This window comes from Chanos chanos, chromosome 12 (assembly GCF_902362185.1).
Source record: "Chanos chanos chromosome 12, fChaCha1.1, whole genome shotgun sequence".
NCBI classification, from domain to species: Eukaryota; Metazoa; Chordata; class Actinopteri; order Gonorynchiformes; family Chanidae; genus Chanos; species Chanos chanos.
In genome coordinates, this window is record NC_044506.1 from 4,464,085 (window position 1) to 4,483,585 (window position 19,501).

The 19,501-nt window shown below is 41.7% G+C and overlaps 1 protein-coding gene across 1 annotated transcript; it reads left to right on the forward strand.

Annotated features, from left to right (window-relative positions):
• The first annotated feature begins 372 nt into the window (after positions 1 to 372).
• Positions 373 to 18,572, forward strand: LOC115825552 (perforin-1-like). Its single transcript, XM_030789335.1, has 4 exons — positions 373 to 902; positions 996 to 2,186; positions 17,987 to 18,283; positions 18,494 to 18,572. Exons 1-4 carry the CDS (start codon positions 373 to 375, stop codon positions 18,570 to 18,572), a joined length of 2,097 nt encoding a protein of 698 aa, XP_030645195.1.
• The last annotated feature ends 929 nt before the right edge of the window (positions 18,573 to 19,501 follow it).

Here is a 19,501-nt window from a genome sequence, read left to right on the forward strand (position 1 = left end):
CAGAAAATTAGCTCAAGGTTATTTTTAGCAACAAAGCAACAGGTCTGGAGATTGGCAGGCAACACTCACCACCACAGTGTCCCACCACCCAATTGCACCCATATATAAGGAGATGTAAGAGTGCAGAGAAGCAAACATCCTCTAACTGAATCAAAAGGTAAGAATCTACGTCATTTATTATGCTAGTCCATTTGTAATGTTCCTGAAACCTTTTTGCAAACTGAAAAAAAGAGTATTTTGATTTATATTTACAAGATTGAATTTCAAGCCATGAATTCCATTTGAATAAAACTAACAATTGTCACTTGATCAATCTAACCTGTTTTAAATCAGGCCAAAACACTCTTGGTGTTTTTAGTGACCACACAGAAAATGCCGGTGAAGTGGTTTTACCTCATCTTCTGGTGGGCATGCCACCTTCAGTTTTCCCAAGTCATCTCTGAGGAGCAAGAACTTGGCACTCCAGAACAGTGTAAAGAAGCAAATTTTGTCCCTGGATACAACTTTGGTGGTGAAGGTTTTGACATTGTGACAATGGAGAGAAAAGGCTCCTACGTCATTGACATGGAAAAATGGGACAAAGGAAACGGCACATGCATATTAAGGAGCAACACGTTTATGAACAAAGTGAAGCAGAAATTGCCTGCTGCTGTGGTGGACTGGAGAGCACAGTCTCAGTGCTCCATGAAGGTCTCCAGCAGGGTCTATGAATCCAGCGAGTCACTTGTCAACGATTCCACTTCATCGGTCAGTAATAACTGGAAAGTTGGTCTGGATCTAAAAATAGTGGGTGGGGCATCTTTTGGGGGAACTCACTCCAGAGAGGCAACACATGCCATGAAGAAATCCAAGGAAGACAAGTACAGTTTTACCAAACATGAGATCAAATGCAACTTTTACAGGTAGAGTTAAAATGAAACTAAAAATGTATTTGGTTGGAGGGCTGTGATCCCTTAAAGATTCATTTGCTGACCTAGTGTTGAATTTCTTCACAGATACGGAATAAGCCGTAAACCCCCTCTGCATGAAAACTTTCTCGAAGCCATTAAAAGCCTTCCAAAATTTTATGATGCTAAGGCCTACCACCAAGTAGTTGACACTTATGGCACTCATTACACTTCCAAGGTTACCCTGGGTGGGAAAATGAAAGCCATTACAGCAATCAAATCCTGCCAGGCTTCTATGAGTGGGTTAACAGACACTGCAGTGAAAGACTGCTTGGACGTTGAGGCTTCTGGAACGTATAAGAGTGTAACTCTGAAGGCAGAATTCCGGCGCTGTCAGGAACTGAAGAAGAAGATGGGCACTCAACAGAGTTTCACCAGTATGTTCAATGACCGTGAAACAGAAATCATTGGAGGGAACATCAACGGAGAGGATCTGTTGTTTTCGATCAAATCCCAACCCAGTACTCTTAATGCATGGTTGGGGTCATTGAAGACCATACCAGACGTGGTCATATACTCTCTCAAGCCACTTCACTTTCTTTTAGATAAAAAACATCCTGCCAGGTATGGACTGAAGAGAGCAGTGGAGAAATACATCAAGAACAATGCATTACAAAACGTTTGCTCTGAAAAATGTAAGATCGGAAGGCAGTGCAGTGCTAGGGATCGTTGTGCTTGTGTGTGTAACAGGAGTAAAAATATTCACTCTAACTGCTGTCCTGCTGGAAAAGGTCTTGCCACACTCAAAGTCTGTGGGCTCAGGGCCAAAGGTTTATATGGAGATGTAACAAGTAAAACAGATGGCTCTGTGAAGGTGTCATATGGTTCTACAATTAAGCGTACTGAAGTGATTATGAATAATGACAATCCCCGTTGGCCGGAGACATTTGAGTTTGGGCCCATTCAAATTTCCATGGCAACTAAACTCACATTTGAAGTCTATGATGCAGACACTTATTGGAACAGTGATCTCCTGGGAAAATGTTCTTTCGATCTTAGAAGTGGTAAGGTGACTGATACTTGTATGTTTAAGTATGGCACCTTCTTCTTTTCCTACGTTGTGGAATGTGCTCCCAGTCTAAGAGGTCCAAAATGTGAGGAATATGGTTCCTCACCCATGGAACCCTCACTGGCCAAGATATTCCACTCCAGAAATGGCATTCTGGCTAAAGATCTGTGGAAGCTGGAGTTAGGGCAGAATTACACCAATGAATTCAGCATTTGGAGTCATAAGGGCAGGTAGGACGGGGGGGGGGGGGGCGGGGGTTGTGTGTAAACTAGAGTAAAGGAGAGTGTTATGATAAGCATGTTTTTCAAGCGCAGTTTCAGTCAGAATGTTCAGGGATAGTTTGTGTGAATTTCAGAGTAAGGGAAAAAGTCAGCAAATCCATACTTTGCAAATATATTAATCTTATGCTTTGCTGTACTGCTTCACTTTGATTTTTCATTTCATTAAAGCATCATCAAAGGCAAAACTGAGTGTGAGGATTTTATTTAAGACCATGTTACGTGCATGACAAAATAACACTGTGGAGTGAAGTATAAAGTGAAAAGGGCTAATACTGTAGGTCAAGCAACAAAGTAAATCATCTATTAAGAACCAAAATGCAATGTTGAAGCTTGTGATGATCAGATCACGTCACTATTTGTGACATTTTGTGATCTCAACTGTTTGATCAGTTCCAGCAGCTGAGGCAGTCTCCCTCTTGAAAGGCGAGAAATTATATACAAAGAAAAGTCCATACACCGGGGGCGAAAATGCAATTCAGGATCTCACCCACCACGCTCAATCCAGAACAGACCACAACAGTGTGAAATATACAAAACTATTTGCAAACTTCATTTCAGCTAGACAACACACAAGACACAGTCCTTTCTCATTACCCCGGCAGTGATACCACTGTGCTATTGTCACAATGTATGATCTTGTTTATTTAGCACACACCTCATACAGACAGGCTTACAGGAAATACATTCATGCTGAGGGAAAGAGAACTCACAGTATGTTCCCATCAAGCATAAAACCGCCCTGTGATGAACCAGCAGTCGTGACCTCCAGAGAACCTTTACAAACGTAAGCAATGGGCAAAATCTATGCTGCATTCACATGGGAATGAACCCTGTGATCTCCAGGTGGATTGCTCCAAACAGGAGCAGACCCAACAAAAAAACACAGAAAACACCACAACAATTAAGGTGAATGGCTGCAAAACTGTTCAAGATCATGCCCAAAGTAGGCATTTTGTTGTGCCATTTGTTTCTCATATTCAACGTTTATAAACTCAGCTACTGTTGACTTAGGGTAATATTTCAGGCAACAAGGCATTACAGTTTGTGCAGCGGCATCAGGGTACCTGTCGCACTTGCTATCTTAACATGTTGTCATTGATTCCATTTGAGCAGTGCAAGCCCTCCTGTGGTAAATGGTGGAAGTGTTCAATATTGCTCAATATTATTGATTTGTGGAACCAGTCAATTGGAGTTAATCTAAAAAGATTTCACATAAGGCTCCATCACACAACAAATTAAATGGCGGCATGACATCTTGGTCTCACCAGACTTACCATATGCAGAATGCCCTCATCCATGAACACCTCATTCCCTGTAGGTGCCCTGTAGTGAGGATATTGCCACTTGAGAAGATCAAAAAGCTATTCATTTGTTTCAAGTAAGGACTACAAGGTCCACAATTTTTAGCATAGTTCTGTAGACCACTCCAATCTTGGGCTATATAAGATGGGATGCCTTGCCTACAAGCCTCAAGAGAAGCTTTAATGTCATACTTAAGAAACATCGAAACACATCTGACTGAAGATTCTCAGAGAGCAGTAGGTAATGTTTTTAAATGGAAACTAAACTGGGTCTAGTTCTCTTTTCAACAAAATTACTGCTGCGTATGCTCTGAGGGAGGTCTACCCTGAATAATCACCAATCTACATTCTAGCTTGATATAACACCCACAGACAGCATGCAAGAGTTTGTGCTATTCACACACAGTCCCAATGTGTTAAGTTAAACTTAGCATGTACATCCTTTACGTGCATTATTGTGGTATGCCAAAAAGTATCAAGAGCCCATGCTGAATCACACCTAATTTGGTTAGAAGAAACAATTTGCTAAAACTTGTGAGAAGATTCTAGGATACTATCAAAGAAATCCTTTGTAAAGATGTTTTTATAATGTGCTATAAAGAGTGTAGTATTCAGACGTCTAAATCTACACAGAGTTACATAGGTGTCTGTGTTTAATTTCATGTTACTGTAAGATTAACTCACAAGCTAATTAACACTGCCAGCGGTTGTGAGTGTATGAGTTGAATTTTCTATGAGACCATCTGAGGGCAGCTACCTAAACAACAGTGACCAACTTTGACTTGAACAGATCACAGGCATCATCTATGCCTTTAGGAGGCTATTTTACATACAGGCATGTTGTGTCCAGATGGGTTGTCTGAACTTTTTGCCTCAAAAACATAGCATTCTCCCTACGGTTCTGTCTCTGTGGAAGCAACACTTAAGCCATACCAGCTTCTTATGTGCCAGCAGAGCTTATTCTGCATCTATGTCTGGAGCGTTTTGTGATACTGTTACGACCATCTCTAAGCATCATTACACTGTCATTTGACCATTCATTTGATTACATTTAGACCAAGACCTTCTTCATAAACAATTCACAGAAGTGACAAGTCAATCAAGATTGGTCTGGTTTGATCAAGCCTTATTTGAGTTAGTATTACAAACCCCCAGAATAACCATAGATTTAAACCCAACTCTCAGTATGTGTCACTGTGATGCAGACCCTGGTAATGATTGGCTGTTGTCATTAAATTTCCATTATCAGCTTGTGACACTTTAGCTTCATAGGTTGAAGACTGGAGACACCATGGAAGAGGTGGGACAACAGAGCTGTCTTAAAGGCACAGCACACTATGACTGTTACAGAGTCCCCCAACCCAAAAAGGATAAAGGCTGAACTTAGCCGTGCTGTCCAACCAGCTATACAATAGGAAAGCTAGACACAGTTTGGAGGAGGTGACTAACACAGTTTGACATCGGTTACAGTCACACATGGCAGCTGAGAGCAAAAAACAAAGGAAAAACCAAACACCCTCCACAGGCATAACATAAGCCAGCACAGTACCCCTTTTTATGTAACAAACATTTTCAAAATCCAACAGCATCCTCAGTAATACAAATATCCAACAGGAAACAATCAAACATTCTGGTCCAATGACCAGATCACAGTACATTAATAGAAAAAAAAACACAAAATTGTGTCACCCTGGTGACACATTGTACACAATATACTTTACCTATGGGCAGATTTTTTTTTCTTTGTGCAATAAACAAACCATAATTAACAATCAAAACTCAAATTTCCTACTTTTTCAAAGGGGGGGGGGGGCGTTTCAGACCCATTAAGCAACCCTATTTGTTTGACTAATAAGTGTAAAAATGTGAATGACAAACTTTTACTTTAGGTCCATCCTTTGAGTGTGGAGAGGATTTGTCCACCTGTTGTAAGACCAATTATGGGTAACCCATTAACTGAGCCTTAAACTGTACTGGCACCCACTGCTGAGTATCCTGTTAGAGTCAGATTCCCGTCTGGGATACAGCTGTCAGCATCATCGATAGTGTGAGACTGAGTCAAGTCAGGCAGGTCATTGTCACTAGGGTTGGGCCAACGGACGATGCCACTGTCCGTTGTCGATGGCTGGCAGTCATCACGATGTTAAGCCCAGCATTGTGATCCCCACCCCCCACCTACAGTGGGGTGCACCCTGCCACACACACACACACACACACTATTCCAGTGTCTCTGCTATAACATAGAAAAATATAATTATTAATTACTTATTATTTCTTACTTAGGCTATTTCCTGGGATTTCCCCAGGGATCAAGTTGAGCCGTAGAACTGCTGTAAAACTGTTACTTTTCAGTAGGTGAAAAAACCCCTGTGTTTTTAAAATAATTGAACACCATGTCTTCAAAGCTGGTGTTGTGTCTTAATATAATGACGCATGCAAGACATACAACACACGATTCTATACGTGTTATGTATGTCATAGATTAGTACGGCCGCATCTGAGGTGCATAGCATTACGTTATCATCAATTTACAGGTTACAAAGTTTACTGTAGCTATATGTGTCGTTGAACACATTTGGCCAAAATCTCTTATAAAAGATTAAGTGCTACAAACAGGCTATTGAAGACAGTATTGGCTATGACTAGATGACTAATGCTAGACTATAAACTGCACTAAGACGTGGTTTGCCTGCACCCCTCTCTTATCCCACATGTGATGTTTCGGCCACTTTTTACTACTTTTCATTGGTTGAAAGTATACAATTTATTAAATGTGTTATTCATTATGTTATGTGCTGTGATCATCAAGTTTAGGTGTGTATTAAATGTGACTTTTTTATAGTTGGCTGGGGATATGAGGGTAAAGGAATGTATTTTACCTTTCAGTCTTACCTATGGTATGAGCTGGGGGCAGGGCAGATGATTGAAAGAGAGCCCCTGGGTGTCTAGAGTTTAGTTCCACCGAGAGATCGGTCATGGTAGGACCTCTGTGTAATGAGTGGTAAACGCTGTATGTATATATGTAAATTTGAGTCCTTTCGTTTTGATTTTTCTCTTTGTTTTGCCAAATCTTTTTGCCAACATTTTACACCATGTTTGGATTTTTTGCGTTGTTGGGCTGTTTTGGATAGCACTGTAAATACACATCGTTGCACTAAAGTGCTATTGTGGCGGAGCCAGTTTTTTATGTTTTTTTACCATCACCCAAGAATATCACCCGTCACTCCACAACACCCAGTATACAGAGGGGCCAGCTTTGCCTTGATGAGGCCTGCAATATTTCAGGGTGGGCCATCTCAGAACCCTCCATTCCTTCCTGTGTCAGCTGGCTAATCAAATCAAGAGGTGTGTCCAGCTCATGGCCATACAGCATCATAGAGGGGCTTAAACCTGTACTCTGATGTGGCACTGTTCATAGAGCAAAGCATATCTGGGGGATATACTTATCCTAGGACGTGTGCTTATTCCCTACATAAGAACAGATGACTGTTCTCAGCATGCGGTTCACGCGTTCCGTTGCATTTGTCTGGGGGTGGTAGGTAGTTGTGAGTCTATGCTCTGTCCCCAGAGCAGACACAACATTCTGAAAGAGTTCTGCAGTAATGGGAGATCCCTGATCCGATATGAGGTAAGTAGGGGGACCATGACACGCAACTACGTCAGTCAGAAACTGTCGCAACCTGGGCTGTAGCCTCCTTAACAGCGCTCACTTCAACCCACTTTGAAAAATAGTCTACGAAGACCAACAGGTAGGCATTTCCATTGCGGGTACGTGGCAGGGGACCAACACAGTCAACTCCCACATATTCCCAAGGCCTTTGTGGATGGATGGGAATCATAAGCCCAGCAGCTTTTCACTGGCTTGGCTTCGTGAGTTGGGAGATTTCACAGCTAATGACACATCTTTTGATGTCTGAGTATATCTGTGGCCAGAAGATTCTGGACTTGATTCGTGCTAAAGTTTTGGTGACCTCTAAGTGTCCAGCAGTGGGGTAGTCATGATAATATTTTAGGAGCATTCCTCGGATAGCAGCGGGGGGCTATAAGCTTCAACTGCTTCAGGGGGTGCATCCCACAGTGTGCCTTAGGGTCATTAAAGAACAGGAGACCGTCTGGGAGTATATATTATGGACATTCTCCCTCCTCCATACTAGAGGCATTTTCCAAGGTACAGAGCGGTGGGCCAGTCACTGGATCATCTAACTGTAGGTTCCTCATATGGGAGCGATCCGTTAGCATCACTGGGGTGAGAGAACATAAGTCGAGGCCAGAAATGACCGCATAATGAGGTAAGAGGTCGGCTGGTTCACCTTCACCTGGCAGAGGATTACTAGAGAGAGTGTCAGATACCTTGATGTCAATTCCTGGCTTGTGAACGATGCTGAAGTCAAAGTCCTGTAATCTGAGGCAGCATCTAGCCAGCCAGCCTGCTGGGTTTGGACAAGACATTAACCAGCAAAGACTGCTGTGGTCAGGAAACGCCATCACATGGCGACCCTCTATATATGGCTGGAAATACTCCAGTGCGCTGATGGGGGCAGCTAAAGGGTAGAGAACCGGGCTTGTGACTGGAGGGTTGCTGGTTCGATTCCCAGGCCCAGACTGCCTGTCAGTGAGGCAAAACACAATAGTGAGTGTATAAAAGGGCCATCAGTTGGGAACCTCTGCCTCAGAAGACAGTGCTTAAATGGTTGTCCAAGGGAAGTATAACTCAGATTTACATACACTTACATAATTTCATAAAGTAATCATTTAACATCACCATCTATATTTAGTCAGTTAACCCTCTCAGTATTTTTCATATTAAACACAAGTACTTTCAGTCAGGTTAATCATTTCACACTACCAATTTCAACATGTTGGATAACCAATGCACCGTGCAAGTTCTGTATTTTTCCAGCAGGCTGGCAGAGCTCCCCCTCCCCCCGATGCACCCCAAAGTCAACAAGTTGCACGTACACCAAAGACCGCACCCATAAACTTCTCGTCCAGGTCAGGATTAGCCAGCTGACCTGTCCATCCAGGCTGCCCTCTGACCTTACGACCAATAGGGTTAAAGATACAGGTCAGCATATATATGACTAGCATCCCCCCCGATCGTCAGATCAACCCCCACTCCGGCGAGAAGAAGTCAGAACCTGGACAGTTTAAGTTAATGCGGTGTGCGTCAGTGACGACTGTAAGTGCAAAACATTGTTGGGCTAAGGGTGCATCTTTCGTAATAAGGGGAAGATTTGTAATTAACTGTATATAGTTGTTATATATGTATGCATGTCTTTATTAGTATTTTCATTAGTAACGGTTGCATGTATGATCGCTGTAATTTCCCTGCCGTCTGCCGTCACTAAGATACGTATTTATATGTATGCTAGTCCTTGCCTGTACGTTATAGCCACATAGCCGTATCGATACAATGCATGTATACCTGTACAGTGACGTGCATGACCTTAGTGTAACCCCTCCGCTGTTGCCATAGTGCCGGTCCACGATCAGAGTCCCATTGGCACGCATGCGCAGTGTAGCGCCCCAATATGGCGGCGCCCTGTGAATTATTTTCTTAGCATAGCCACTTAGCATGCTGACATTAGCTATGTAGCATGCTACAGTTAAGAGTCCAATGTGGTTACCGCACACTAGCGCTACTAGTGGGCTCATGAACGCGGACCGGCAACAGGTTATTACAGTTTATCCAGTCATGCAACCAAATATTCCCTGTAAATAGTGTTGTTCATGTGTATGTATATGTATTTATGTTTATGTTTACATCCATATTTAACAACTTATCCATTATGTTTTATATGTTTATTTCCAGAAACCACACACACACAAACACATACATCCACATACCTATACCTAAACCAGACCATCTCAACCAAACCCCCTTTTTTGTCATTTAAGTGTGCTCATGTCGTGCTGTGCGTTTTAATAAATATCAAAAACCCCAAATTGGATGCTTGGATTGTGTTCTGACCGACACCCCACGGTGACAGCAAGGTCCCTGAAACAGCGCAAAGGCATAGTGACACAGGGAGCAGCACACCTCACACTGCACTCTCAGTCACCCTCCTTTTCAATAATGCATACAGAATGAGTTGATCTTCACTGAGTGGAACTGATCAGGCACAGTGTTTAGTCTTCAACTTTAACTGGCAGGAAGTTTTAAGAATGGGAAAGTTCACACAGGGTGAGAGACAGTAGAGAAGAGAGAGGAGTCACAGGTGTTGTGTTGCCCCACATTTGTCTATAGAACAACAACAGCAACAACAATAACAAGAAGACAGTTTTAAGCAGATTGTGTGACGTTTGTTTTTTGGGAGGGGCTTTTCTGTGCAGGTGCAGTGAAGAGGTGCCCTTCACACTTCAAAACTGATTGTGGCATATGGCACAACTGGCTGTATATAAGTGGGATAAGTTCCATGTTTTCTGAATACTTTTTCCTTCCAAATCAAAATACATCAGTTTGAATATGGCCCATGTGTATTTTCTTACATTTTCAGTATTATCTATATGTCAAGTTCCCCTTGAAATACAGAGGTTCAAGAGTCGCACATAACATACGAGTGCCTTGTTGTCTTTATACTAAAAGTAATCACAATTAAGCAATATCTGCATATCTCTTTATCAGTTGCCACTGTCTTCATTTTTATTGGCCCTTGTGCACATACTTGAGATGTCGATGTCAACACGTCACAGGCACATTTCCTTTCACACTAACATCACTTGCTCTGGAGAGCCAGCAGTTCTCATTGCAAACACATGTCCTTAAGAATACATCAGATGTGTAATGTCTATACATGAGACAAATACATGAAGCACTGTGGATTGTAACAGTTTCTTTTCAAGTAACTATATACCCAGCGAGATATCAAAATTAATGATTAAAAGATGGTATGAATGTGTTTCATCTCTCCCTTTACAGTCTTTCCAAAAAACACAGTCTCTCCAAAAATGAATGAAAATCTATGTATACATCACTCTCACTTTTCAAGACAAGTCTCTCTCTGTCTCATCACTATAGTCAATACCCAGCATCAGCTTCTTCAACCTTGTATGCTCAATCTCCTTGTCAACAGCTTCATCGCATCACTTGTTTCACAAATCGACAGTTGTTTGAACAGACCAAAATTTAAACGAACTTCTGTTTACTCCCCTCTAAGACATATTTTTACAAATATGCACTGTTCTCAGGAGTGATTGTATGAGCCCCCGTTTCTCCAAACAGGTAAGTAGATTTGTATTTATAAATAGGTTAGATATTGCAGTCTTCTACAAGAGTGCTTTGAGATAAGTGTCAAGGCTGAGGTTTCTTTTGCTCAAAGGTGTGATTTATGTCTGTTGGTGCACTTCAACTATCAGCTATGATCAGGGTGACTTACTGACAGCAGATAAGTTTGTCACGATAAGACAGCACTTTGGAACAGCTGTTGCTCTGCAAGTGGAGAGTCAGTCACATTTTGCCTAGAAATGAAAACAGCTATGAAAACCACAAGTGCCAAAACAGATACTGTGATGATTCACACATTAAGGGGTGTGAAGGGAGGAACAAGCCAATAATCAGGCCACCTACCCAGCAAGCTTGCTTTTAATAAAATACTGAATTGGCCTGCTGCATGTAAAACATTGCATTGCCAATACAGTATTGTCGATAAATGTACTGTGAAAGCCTGGCCATGTGTTACGTCCCAGATGGTGAGTTGGGTCTAGGGGTATGATGCAGGGGCGTAGCATAAAGAAACCCACCACCAGTGTCGGATTGGGACGGTGTGAGGGGGAAAAACACACAGACACGGGAGCAATGTACAACAAAAAAAGTGCAGCGTATTAAAGATATTTACAAAGTGAACAAAGGGATATATACACAGGAATATTTACAAACGAACACGGAGAGGGGAGAGAACTATAGACGGTGCCAAGGAATGAACGAAATATAACAGAAACCACCCTAACTGCCTACCGGAAAACACACACTTAACTACAAAAAACAAAAAGGTGGCAGAGCCAAAATAAACCTAACTACACTCACTGACTACCAAAATAAAACATACAATAGTGGCACCCGCCTCTAACCTAACCCCTATACACAGTTAACTCCTAGCGCGGGGATCCCCCTCTTACCTGTTCTTCTCCCCACGCCAATCGAAAACAACCAAAGCCAATCCATAATCCAAAACCGTAGTCAAACAATAACAAAAGTCAAACACGATACACAGCGAGTAATTACAACACAAGAAAGCACAAGAGCGAACGCAACACGCCCGAAATCTACCAACAGTTAAAAACCGGGATCTTTAAATTTCCGCGCCCCATCTCCGGTTGGCCATCCTACGAGGGGCGCTCCGTCTTTGGTTGGCTGGCTGGGAACAGGGAGGTGGGACGCAACACCAGGCCAGGTGGGGAGTGGCAGCTGTTTCGCGCCTCCGCTGGATCCCTGCGTCAGGTGACAGGGGAGAGGAGAGAGAGAGAGAGAGAAAAACAAGACACAGGACGTAACAAGACGCAAACACACACACACAAATACGCCGCATGTAACATCATGTCTGAACATACCCTGTCATCCTGCATAGAGTACCATAACTGTCCAGCACAACTTAGGGTTTCTCCACATGACTCATGCATTAGTGTTTCATATTGCTGAATGAAGTAGACCAATGTCCTGACAGAAAAGATTCACCCAAGAGACTGTGCTCTTTTGTCTAGATTTCAATAAAATCCCAAATGTAAAGGCACTACTTAAACAAATTAGGACCCAGTTACCCTTGTTACCCTAGTACAGTTGGTATGTGTTCTATGGTCACAGCTGAGGTCTGCAAGAATGTTGCATATCTGATGTTTCATATCATTATATTTATTATTGGAAGTGAATATAGAAACGTTGGCAGTGTTTGTCTCTGAATAGAATCAGAAGCTTGCTTAGGCAGTTGTCTGAATAATACCTAGAGACTGTTTGCAGATTGCAGACTGCAGATTTAGCACATGTTGGAAGGACTGGGATGGGCTAGGTACAGACTACAAAATTTGAGAAACACTTTGAAACACTTACGTACCTTGGGGTTATAAAGAGATTACCTGGTAAACTATCCACAAGTTAAATACTCTTATCACTGCCTTCTCTCAAGTGTGCACCATGGAGCCTGTGGTTCTTATACTCTGTAAGATTAATATCATCATACCTGTTACTGGCAGGAAATAAAGAATCTCTCCTCACAGAACTGGCATTACAGTATAAAAACTCACTCACAGAGGGGAAAAAAAAACTTCAAACAAATGCGAAGTAAAATAACGGATAAATTGATGAACGCTTTAGTAAGTAAGCTTGGAAATAAGTAAATTTACTTTCTATGGCGATATGCTTTAAGTCTACTTGTTTATTTATTTGTTTGTTTGCCTGTTTACGTTTCGCCAGCTAAATAACCTGGAGGAGAAGATAACAGTGGGCAGGACTCAAACGCTAAAGAAGTGAATTAGGCGATAGCGGCTAAATAGCGGCCCTTGACAGAAACGGGTCTCCATAGAGTGAATGCCACCAACACCGAGCTTGGCCAAGTTGCATACATACATTACATTACATACATTTTGTCGGATGGAGAAGAAATTCATGTGCAATTACACTGCAAACGGATGTGCTCCTCCAGCCCAGTGCCGAACAGTTTGAATGGTTAGTGGTAGTCATAGTTAGTCATATGTGCGGCTCGGGGATTGCACAAAAATGGATTGCCAGGGATTATGACTTTTTATGACTTCTACGACGACTCTCAGTTGCTTCGAGAGCTCATGCACAAACTTAAACAAATTTAGAACTTCCTCCCCAACTGACAAAATGCGTATTTGCGATGTACTGTTATTCCTTGAACCAGACACAATTTGGCGCTTCCTGGTAATTGCTTGAGAAGTGTAAACCGTGGAGCGCTGCAGTCGGTACAGCAGACACGGCGTCTCTCCCTCCCTCAGTCGCATTAACCTGTTTTTCCCGAACGAGTTCTGCCGTGTTTCTCAAACCTGTCCGAAATAATTAGGATTCTGAGATTACGTTTACAACACGAGGGGAAGCATGGAGGATGTAAAAATGACTGAAACATTTTGGACATAGGATCCGTCATAGTGAGTGGTAATATCAGTAGAGATATCAAATTAGCGCAAAATTAAAAGATCTGCCCATGTAATTTATGATTATTAAAACGCTCAAATAAATAGAACTAAATAAGGAGACGCTTTATTCAGATTGGAGTTGACGCTGTGACATGTTGGACAACCAGAGAATAGTAGGAATTGGAATGTTGCAGAGAATAAAAAGTTTTCTCCAAAGTGCATCGGTCACATGGGACCACCTTTTCTCTTCATAAAACATAACTTCTGCATTTGCAAATACATTAAATATATACAGAAAAGGGTAGATAGATAGATAGATAGATAGATAGATAGATAGATAGATAGATAGATAGATAGATAGATGCGTAATTAATAAATGAACAGATTAATAAGAAGAATAAATACAAGAATCAGTAAAAAAAAAAATAGTGCAATGCATTAGACACTAAAAATGTGTGTGCGTGTGTGGAGGAGGGGGGGGGGGGCGGGTCTTAAAAGAATGCCATCTATTCATCTGTGCTGTCTAACACAAATCGCTCCTGTGCCATCAAGTTAATAATGTCATGTTGTGGCAACCTGGCAAGTAACTCATAACTCATTTCTGTATGTTAATATTCCTCAACCGAGCAATCAAAGTTTTGACGTCTGGTCAGAAAGGCACTGTAACAGTGTGATGCATTTTTGTTGGTTACTTGGGTGGTTGTGGTGGTGGTGATGATGATGATGATGATGATGATGATGATGATGAAAACAATGACGATGACAACAATGGTTATAATAAAATTACTGCTGCGTATGCTCTGAGGGAGGTCTACCCTGAATAATCACCAATCTACATTCTAGCTTGATATAACACCCACAGACAACATGCAAGAGTTTGTGCTATTCACACACAGTCCCAATGTGTTAAGTTAAACTTAGCATGTACATCCTTTACGTGCATTATTGTGGTATGCCAAAAAGTATCAAGAGCCCATGCTGAATCACACCTAATTTGGTTAGAAGAAACAATTTGCTAAAACTTGTGAGAAGATTCTAGGATACTATCAAAGAAATCCTTTGTAAAGATGTTTTTATAATGTGCTATAAAGAGTGTAGTATTCAGACGTCTAAATCTACACAGAGTTACATAGGTGTCTGTGTTTAATTTCATGTTACTGTAAGATTAACTCACAAGCTAATTAACACTGCCAGCGGTTGTGAGTGTATGAGTTAAATTTTCTATGAGACCATCTGAGGGCAGCTACCTAAACAACAGTGACCAACTTTGACTTGAACAGATCACAGGCATCATCTATGCCTTCAGGAGGCTGTTTTACATACAGGCATGTTGTGTCCAGATGGGTTGTCCGAATTTTTTGCTTCAAAAACACAGCATTCTCCCTATGGTTCTGTCTCTGTGGAAGCAACACTTAAGCCATACCAGCTTCTTATGTGCCAGCAGAGCTTATTCTGCATCTATGTCTGGAATGTCTTGTGATACTGTTATGACCATCTCTAAGCATCATTACACTGTCATTTGACCATTCATTTGATTACATTTAGACCAAGACCTTCTTCCTAAACAATTCACAGAAGTGACAAGTCAATCAAGATTGGTCTGGTTTCACCAGGCCTTATTTGAGTTAGTATTACAAGCCCCCAGAATAACCACACATTTACGCCCAACTCTCAGTATGTGTCACTGTGATGCAGACCCTGGTAATGATTGGCTGTTGTCACCAAATTTCCATTATCAGCTGGAACAAAAAAAGGCCGGCATGGTGGCACAGTAGGTAGTGCTGTCGCCTAACAGCAAGAAGGTCCTGGGTCTGATTCCTGGCCAGGCAGCCAGGGTCCTTTCTGTGTGGAGTTTGCATGTTCTCCGCGTGTCTGCATGGGTTTCCTCCAGGAGCTCCAGTTTCCTCCCACAGTCCAAAGACATGTACGTCAGGCGAATTGGAGATACTAAATTGCCCCTAGGTATGAATGTGTTTATCTGCGTGTCTGCTCTGCCTTTGGCCCAATGAGCGCTGGGATAGGCAGCAGGCCCTGATTGGGGTAAGCTGCTTAGAAAATGAAGGAATGAATGAATGGATTACTGGTTTGAACAGTATTGCTAAGCCACATGATGACCAATTATTAATGCATACCCACAAGGAACCCACCTGTTCTAGATAAGCAGATGCTCTCTGGGAGAGAACAAAGAATCTCTAACTTGAGAGCTAGTCCCAAGTAAGTAGGCCCTAAACTCAACAACTCTACCCAACCCTTAAGTCACACTGCAATCCCAATGTCATAGGTGTGCAATCAGAAAGGGGAGCTAGAGAGAGAGAGAACACATGCCAGATCTATCCTTCATAAGTTGTAACTAAAAGAAAATAACAAACGGCTAAAAACCGCATTGTACATGAAATACAGTGTGTACATTTAAATCATAAAAGAATTCAAATAACAACACTTCCTTTACATTAACTGTATATAATCGTAAAACTAAAGTGTGCCCAGATGAATAGTTCATCCCGATAGGATCACTCGCCAGAGAGATCCAATGCCAAGGAGTAACGGTGTCTCTTTATGCAGGCAGGAACCCTGCTAGAGACACCCGCGGCTAGCAAGCTGCTGCTAGAGCGAGCCGCTGCTAGAGTTGGAGAATTGAAGAGAGCTGGAGAGAGCAAAAGTTTGGATTTTTCTGTGGTTTTATGCCGAAAATTGCATCATCACTGTGTCTGGTATCTGGCTCCATTGCTGTATCCAATACCGTTACAGTGAAAGCTGAGAAGATGAGTTCAGATTACCCATGTGGTCAAGCAGGGAATTATAGGTAGTTTGGTCTACGAGCTTGACAACCCCTACATGGCCAACCTTTCCATGAGGAGCTCTTATACCTCTACATTTAGAGGGGCAGACCATTTGGAGAAGTCCTCTTTCAACATTTGTCCAGTTTCTTTAAAAAGAATAATGTGGACTTAAGGGAAGTCAGTTCTGTCATAACGTTGTTGGGCTGGCACAGAGATGGGCTCGTACATGCTATTTGGCAAGCCATTTGCTTGTAGTAAATACAAGCAGTAATTCCCATGCATTCCAACATACACCAGTCAGTGATCTGCACAAAACTTAAGTATACTAGAGCAACAGTTTAAACAATCATAAGTCTGGTCAGTTTCATATGTGAAAAATCAAGTCTTCAGCATCGACTGTTCAGGACCATCCAAGAAGACATTCCATCTACCCATTAAGATCTATTGACTCCTCATGACATTCATCAGCTCCGTAAGGGAACGGTATTGGAAAAGATTTGTGTCTTTTTTGAGGAGCAAAAAAGTACCAGGGCTCAGTGGTCTCTTCATTTCCTTTGTCATGGAAGATTTTATTTTTTTATTTATTTTTTTTTTCTTTGCCCAGCTCAATGGCCTCAGCCTGCAGCTCTAAGGCCAAAGCCACTCTGTTACAGTATTACACACAACAGTCTTAGCTTTCCGCAAGAGATGAGAGGGAGACCACTTCATTTCTGTCACCTCCACCAGCACACAGAGCGCACTGGTTCTGCTGCAAATACCGTCATGCACGTGTTCTTACAGCAAATAGTATCCAACTTTCAAACTCTCAGAGGACTTACTCCATCTCATCAGACAACCCCACTCACATTTCTCCAGGCAGGCAATGGACCAACTAGGCAAAAGCACTTCTTGCCCTCTTGGACAAAGGAGCATTCCAACTGGAGTTGGTGAGACTGTCCCAAGAATGGCTTGATCTCCCAAGAATGAGATCAAGAATTGCTGAGCTTCAGTTTTGTTTCTTTTGACAATGACCTGCAAGTCTGTCTTCTTGCCCATGAACATCATGCAAAATCAGCAGAGAAACAGAATAACTAATGAAGAACTCCACCAGCGCTTAAGATCTGCCATAATCACACATACAAAGCACACCTTAGAATATTTGCCTCTGAGAGGCACTGACTTAAGAATCATCTTTAGATGCAGCCCAACTCTTATCACAGTGCAAAAGTGAAGTTTGTTTCTCATGTCCAAAGTTCATTTGCACATGTGTCACACCCATTTTTCGACAATAGTTTTTTGTTTAGATCAATTCAGTCTTTCAAATGAATTCAAGTTCAGTCTTTCCATGACTGTGATCTTAATTTTGAGTTTCAAATTAATTAATTCTTGATCAGCACTTGCATCTGTTCATTAAAATAAATAATAAAATAGGTGATGCTCCTTACAGATCTTAATGTCAATGAGCTAATGTTTTACAAATTATCTTGCATGTCTGGTCCAGTAATAATGTTCACAACTGAAAAAATACTAAGTATACCTCCGGCCCAAATTAAAATAAATAAATAGATGCAGAGGATTCGCTGCGTTTCTCATGACTTCTTAGAGGGTTGTCTCGTTGCTTCTATGAATCCTCCATCAACCACTTCTCTTTTTACTTTGTGCCTGGGTACAACTTTGGCGGTGAAGGTTTCGACATCGTGAAGATGGAGAGAAAAGACTACTATGTGATTGACATGGAAAAATGGGACAGGGGAAACGGCACTTGTGCCATTCGTCAAAACAATTACGCTGGAGGAGCAAAGCAGAAGCTACCTGTTGGCGTGGAACACTGGAGTACAGAGCCTCACTGTTCACTGAAGATAACAAGCAGAATCTACGGATCTAGTGAATTGCTAGAGAGGTTTGGCTCCTGTTTGGTGTGTAGTGAATAGCCTTTGTGATTTGGCTCCTGTTTGGTGTGTAGTGAATAACCCTTGCCATTTGGCTCTTGTTGGGTGTGTAGTGAACTGCCATTGTGATCTGGCTCCTGTTTGGTGTGTAGTGAATTACTAGAGAGGTTTGGCTCTCCTTTAATGTGTAGTGAATTGCCCATGTGGTTGCTTTATTGCAGGTTATATTCCAAGTGTAATCCCCAGTCTTTCCTCTGGGGGATCTTGGCCACAGCTGACCTGTTGGAGCTCGCCTTATGATTTACTCTGTAAATCTTTATTAATTTCTTTCTCTTTTTGTTTCTTTGTCATCTCTATTGTGTTTTGTATTACAAATAAATATATGACTTCATAACTCTGAGCCCGTATTTCAGCCTGAATAGTAATTTATTAAAGTGAGTTCATTCTGGTACACAAGTCTCCTCCCTTTCTTTTTCATTTAATTGAATAGCTAAACCTGTGGTGAAAGTACTCCTAGTGACATTGGGTGGGTTACATAAACTCACATTTGAAGTCTATGATGAAGACACTTTTCTTTTTAATGCCATCGCATTGTTGTATTGTTGCAACAATGCATTTACAGAGTCTAATGACTCTGAAACAACCTACTGAATGCACTGACTTGCTTGTAGAACCTGTAGAATAAAAAGCTTGTGGAATACGCTACAAAGCCTATAGAAACACAGTTGAACCAAATGCTTCCTCTATAAAAGACAGTGTATAGCTTCAGTTAAACAGGCACTAGGTTAACTCAGATTGGCCATAAAAGGATAAACACGTCATAATGTTGTAGGCTAGGTTAATTTTACTTGTACTACATAGCATTGTCTGAAATGTGAAACAGAGGGATGACCGTCGTCACCTCTTGATTCCCGCCCCCCTCGTCTTACTGGGACCGGGTCCTACGTGAGTCCGCTGACCTTACAAATATTTCTGTGTTTACCTAACAAGATTAAAACATGTATTTCTGAAAGGATTTTTGTCAGTAACGTTAACTCGGCATTTTCGTTGGTTAATTATTAGTATGCATCAGCAGTGGATTCACACAAGGCTCACTGTTATGCCCCAAATGGTTTTCAAGCCAACTGGTTTCCGTACGTGTTCACACACTGTGTTAACAATAGACGTTGTGGTCTGCCTCTGTCACCACATTCATCACTCATTCATAAACATATAAAACACAATTTTCA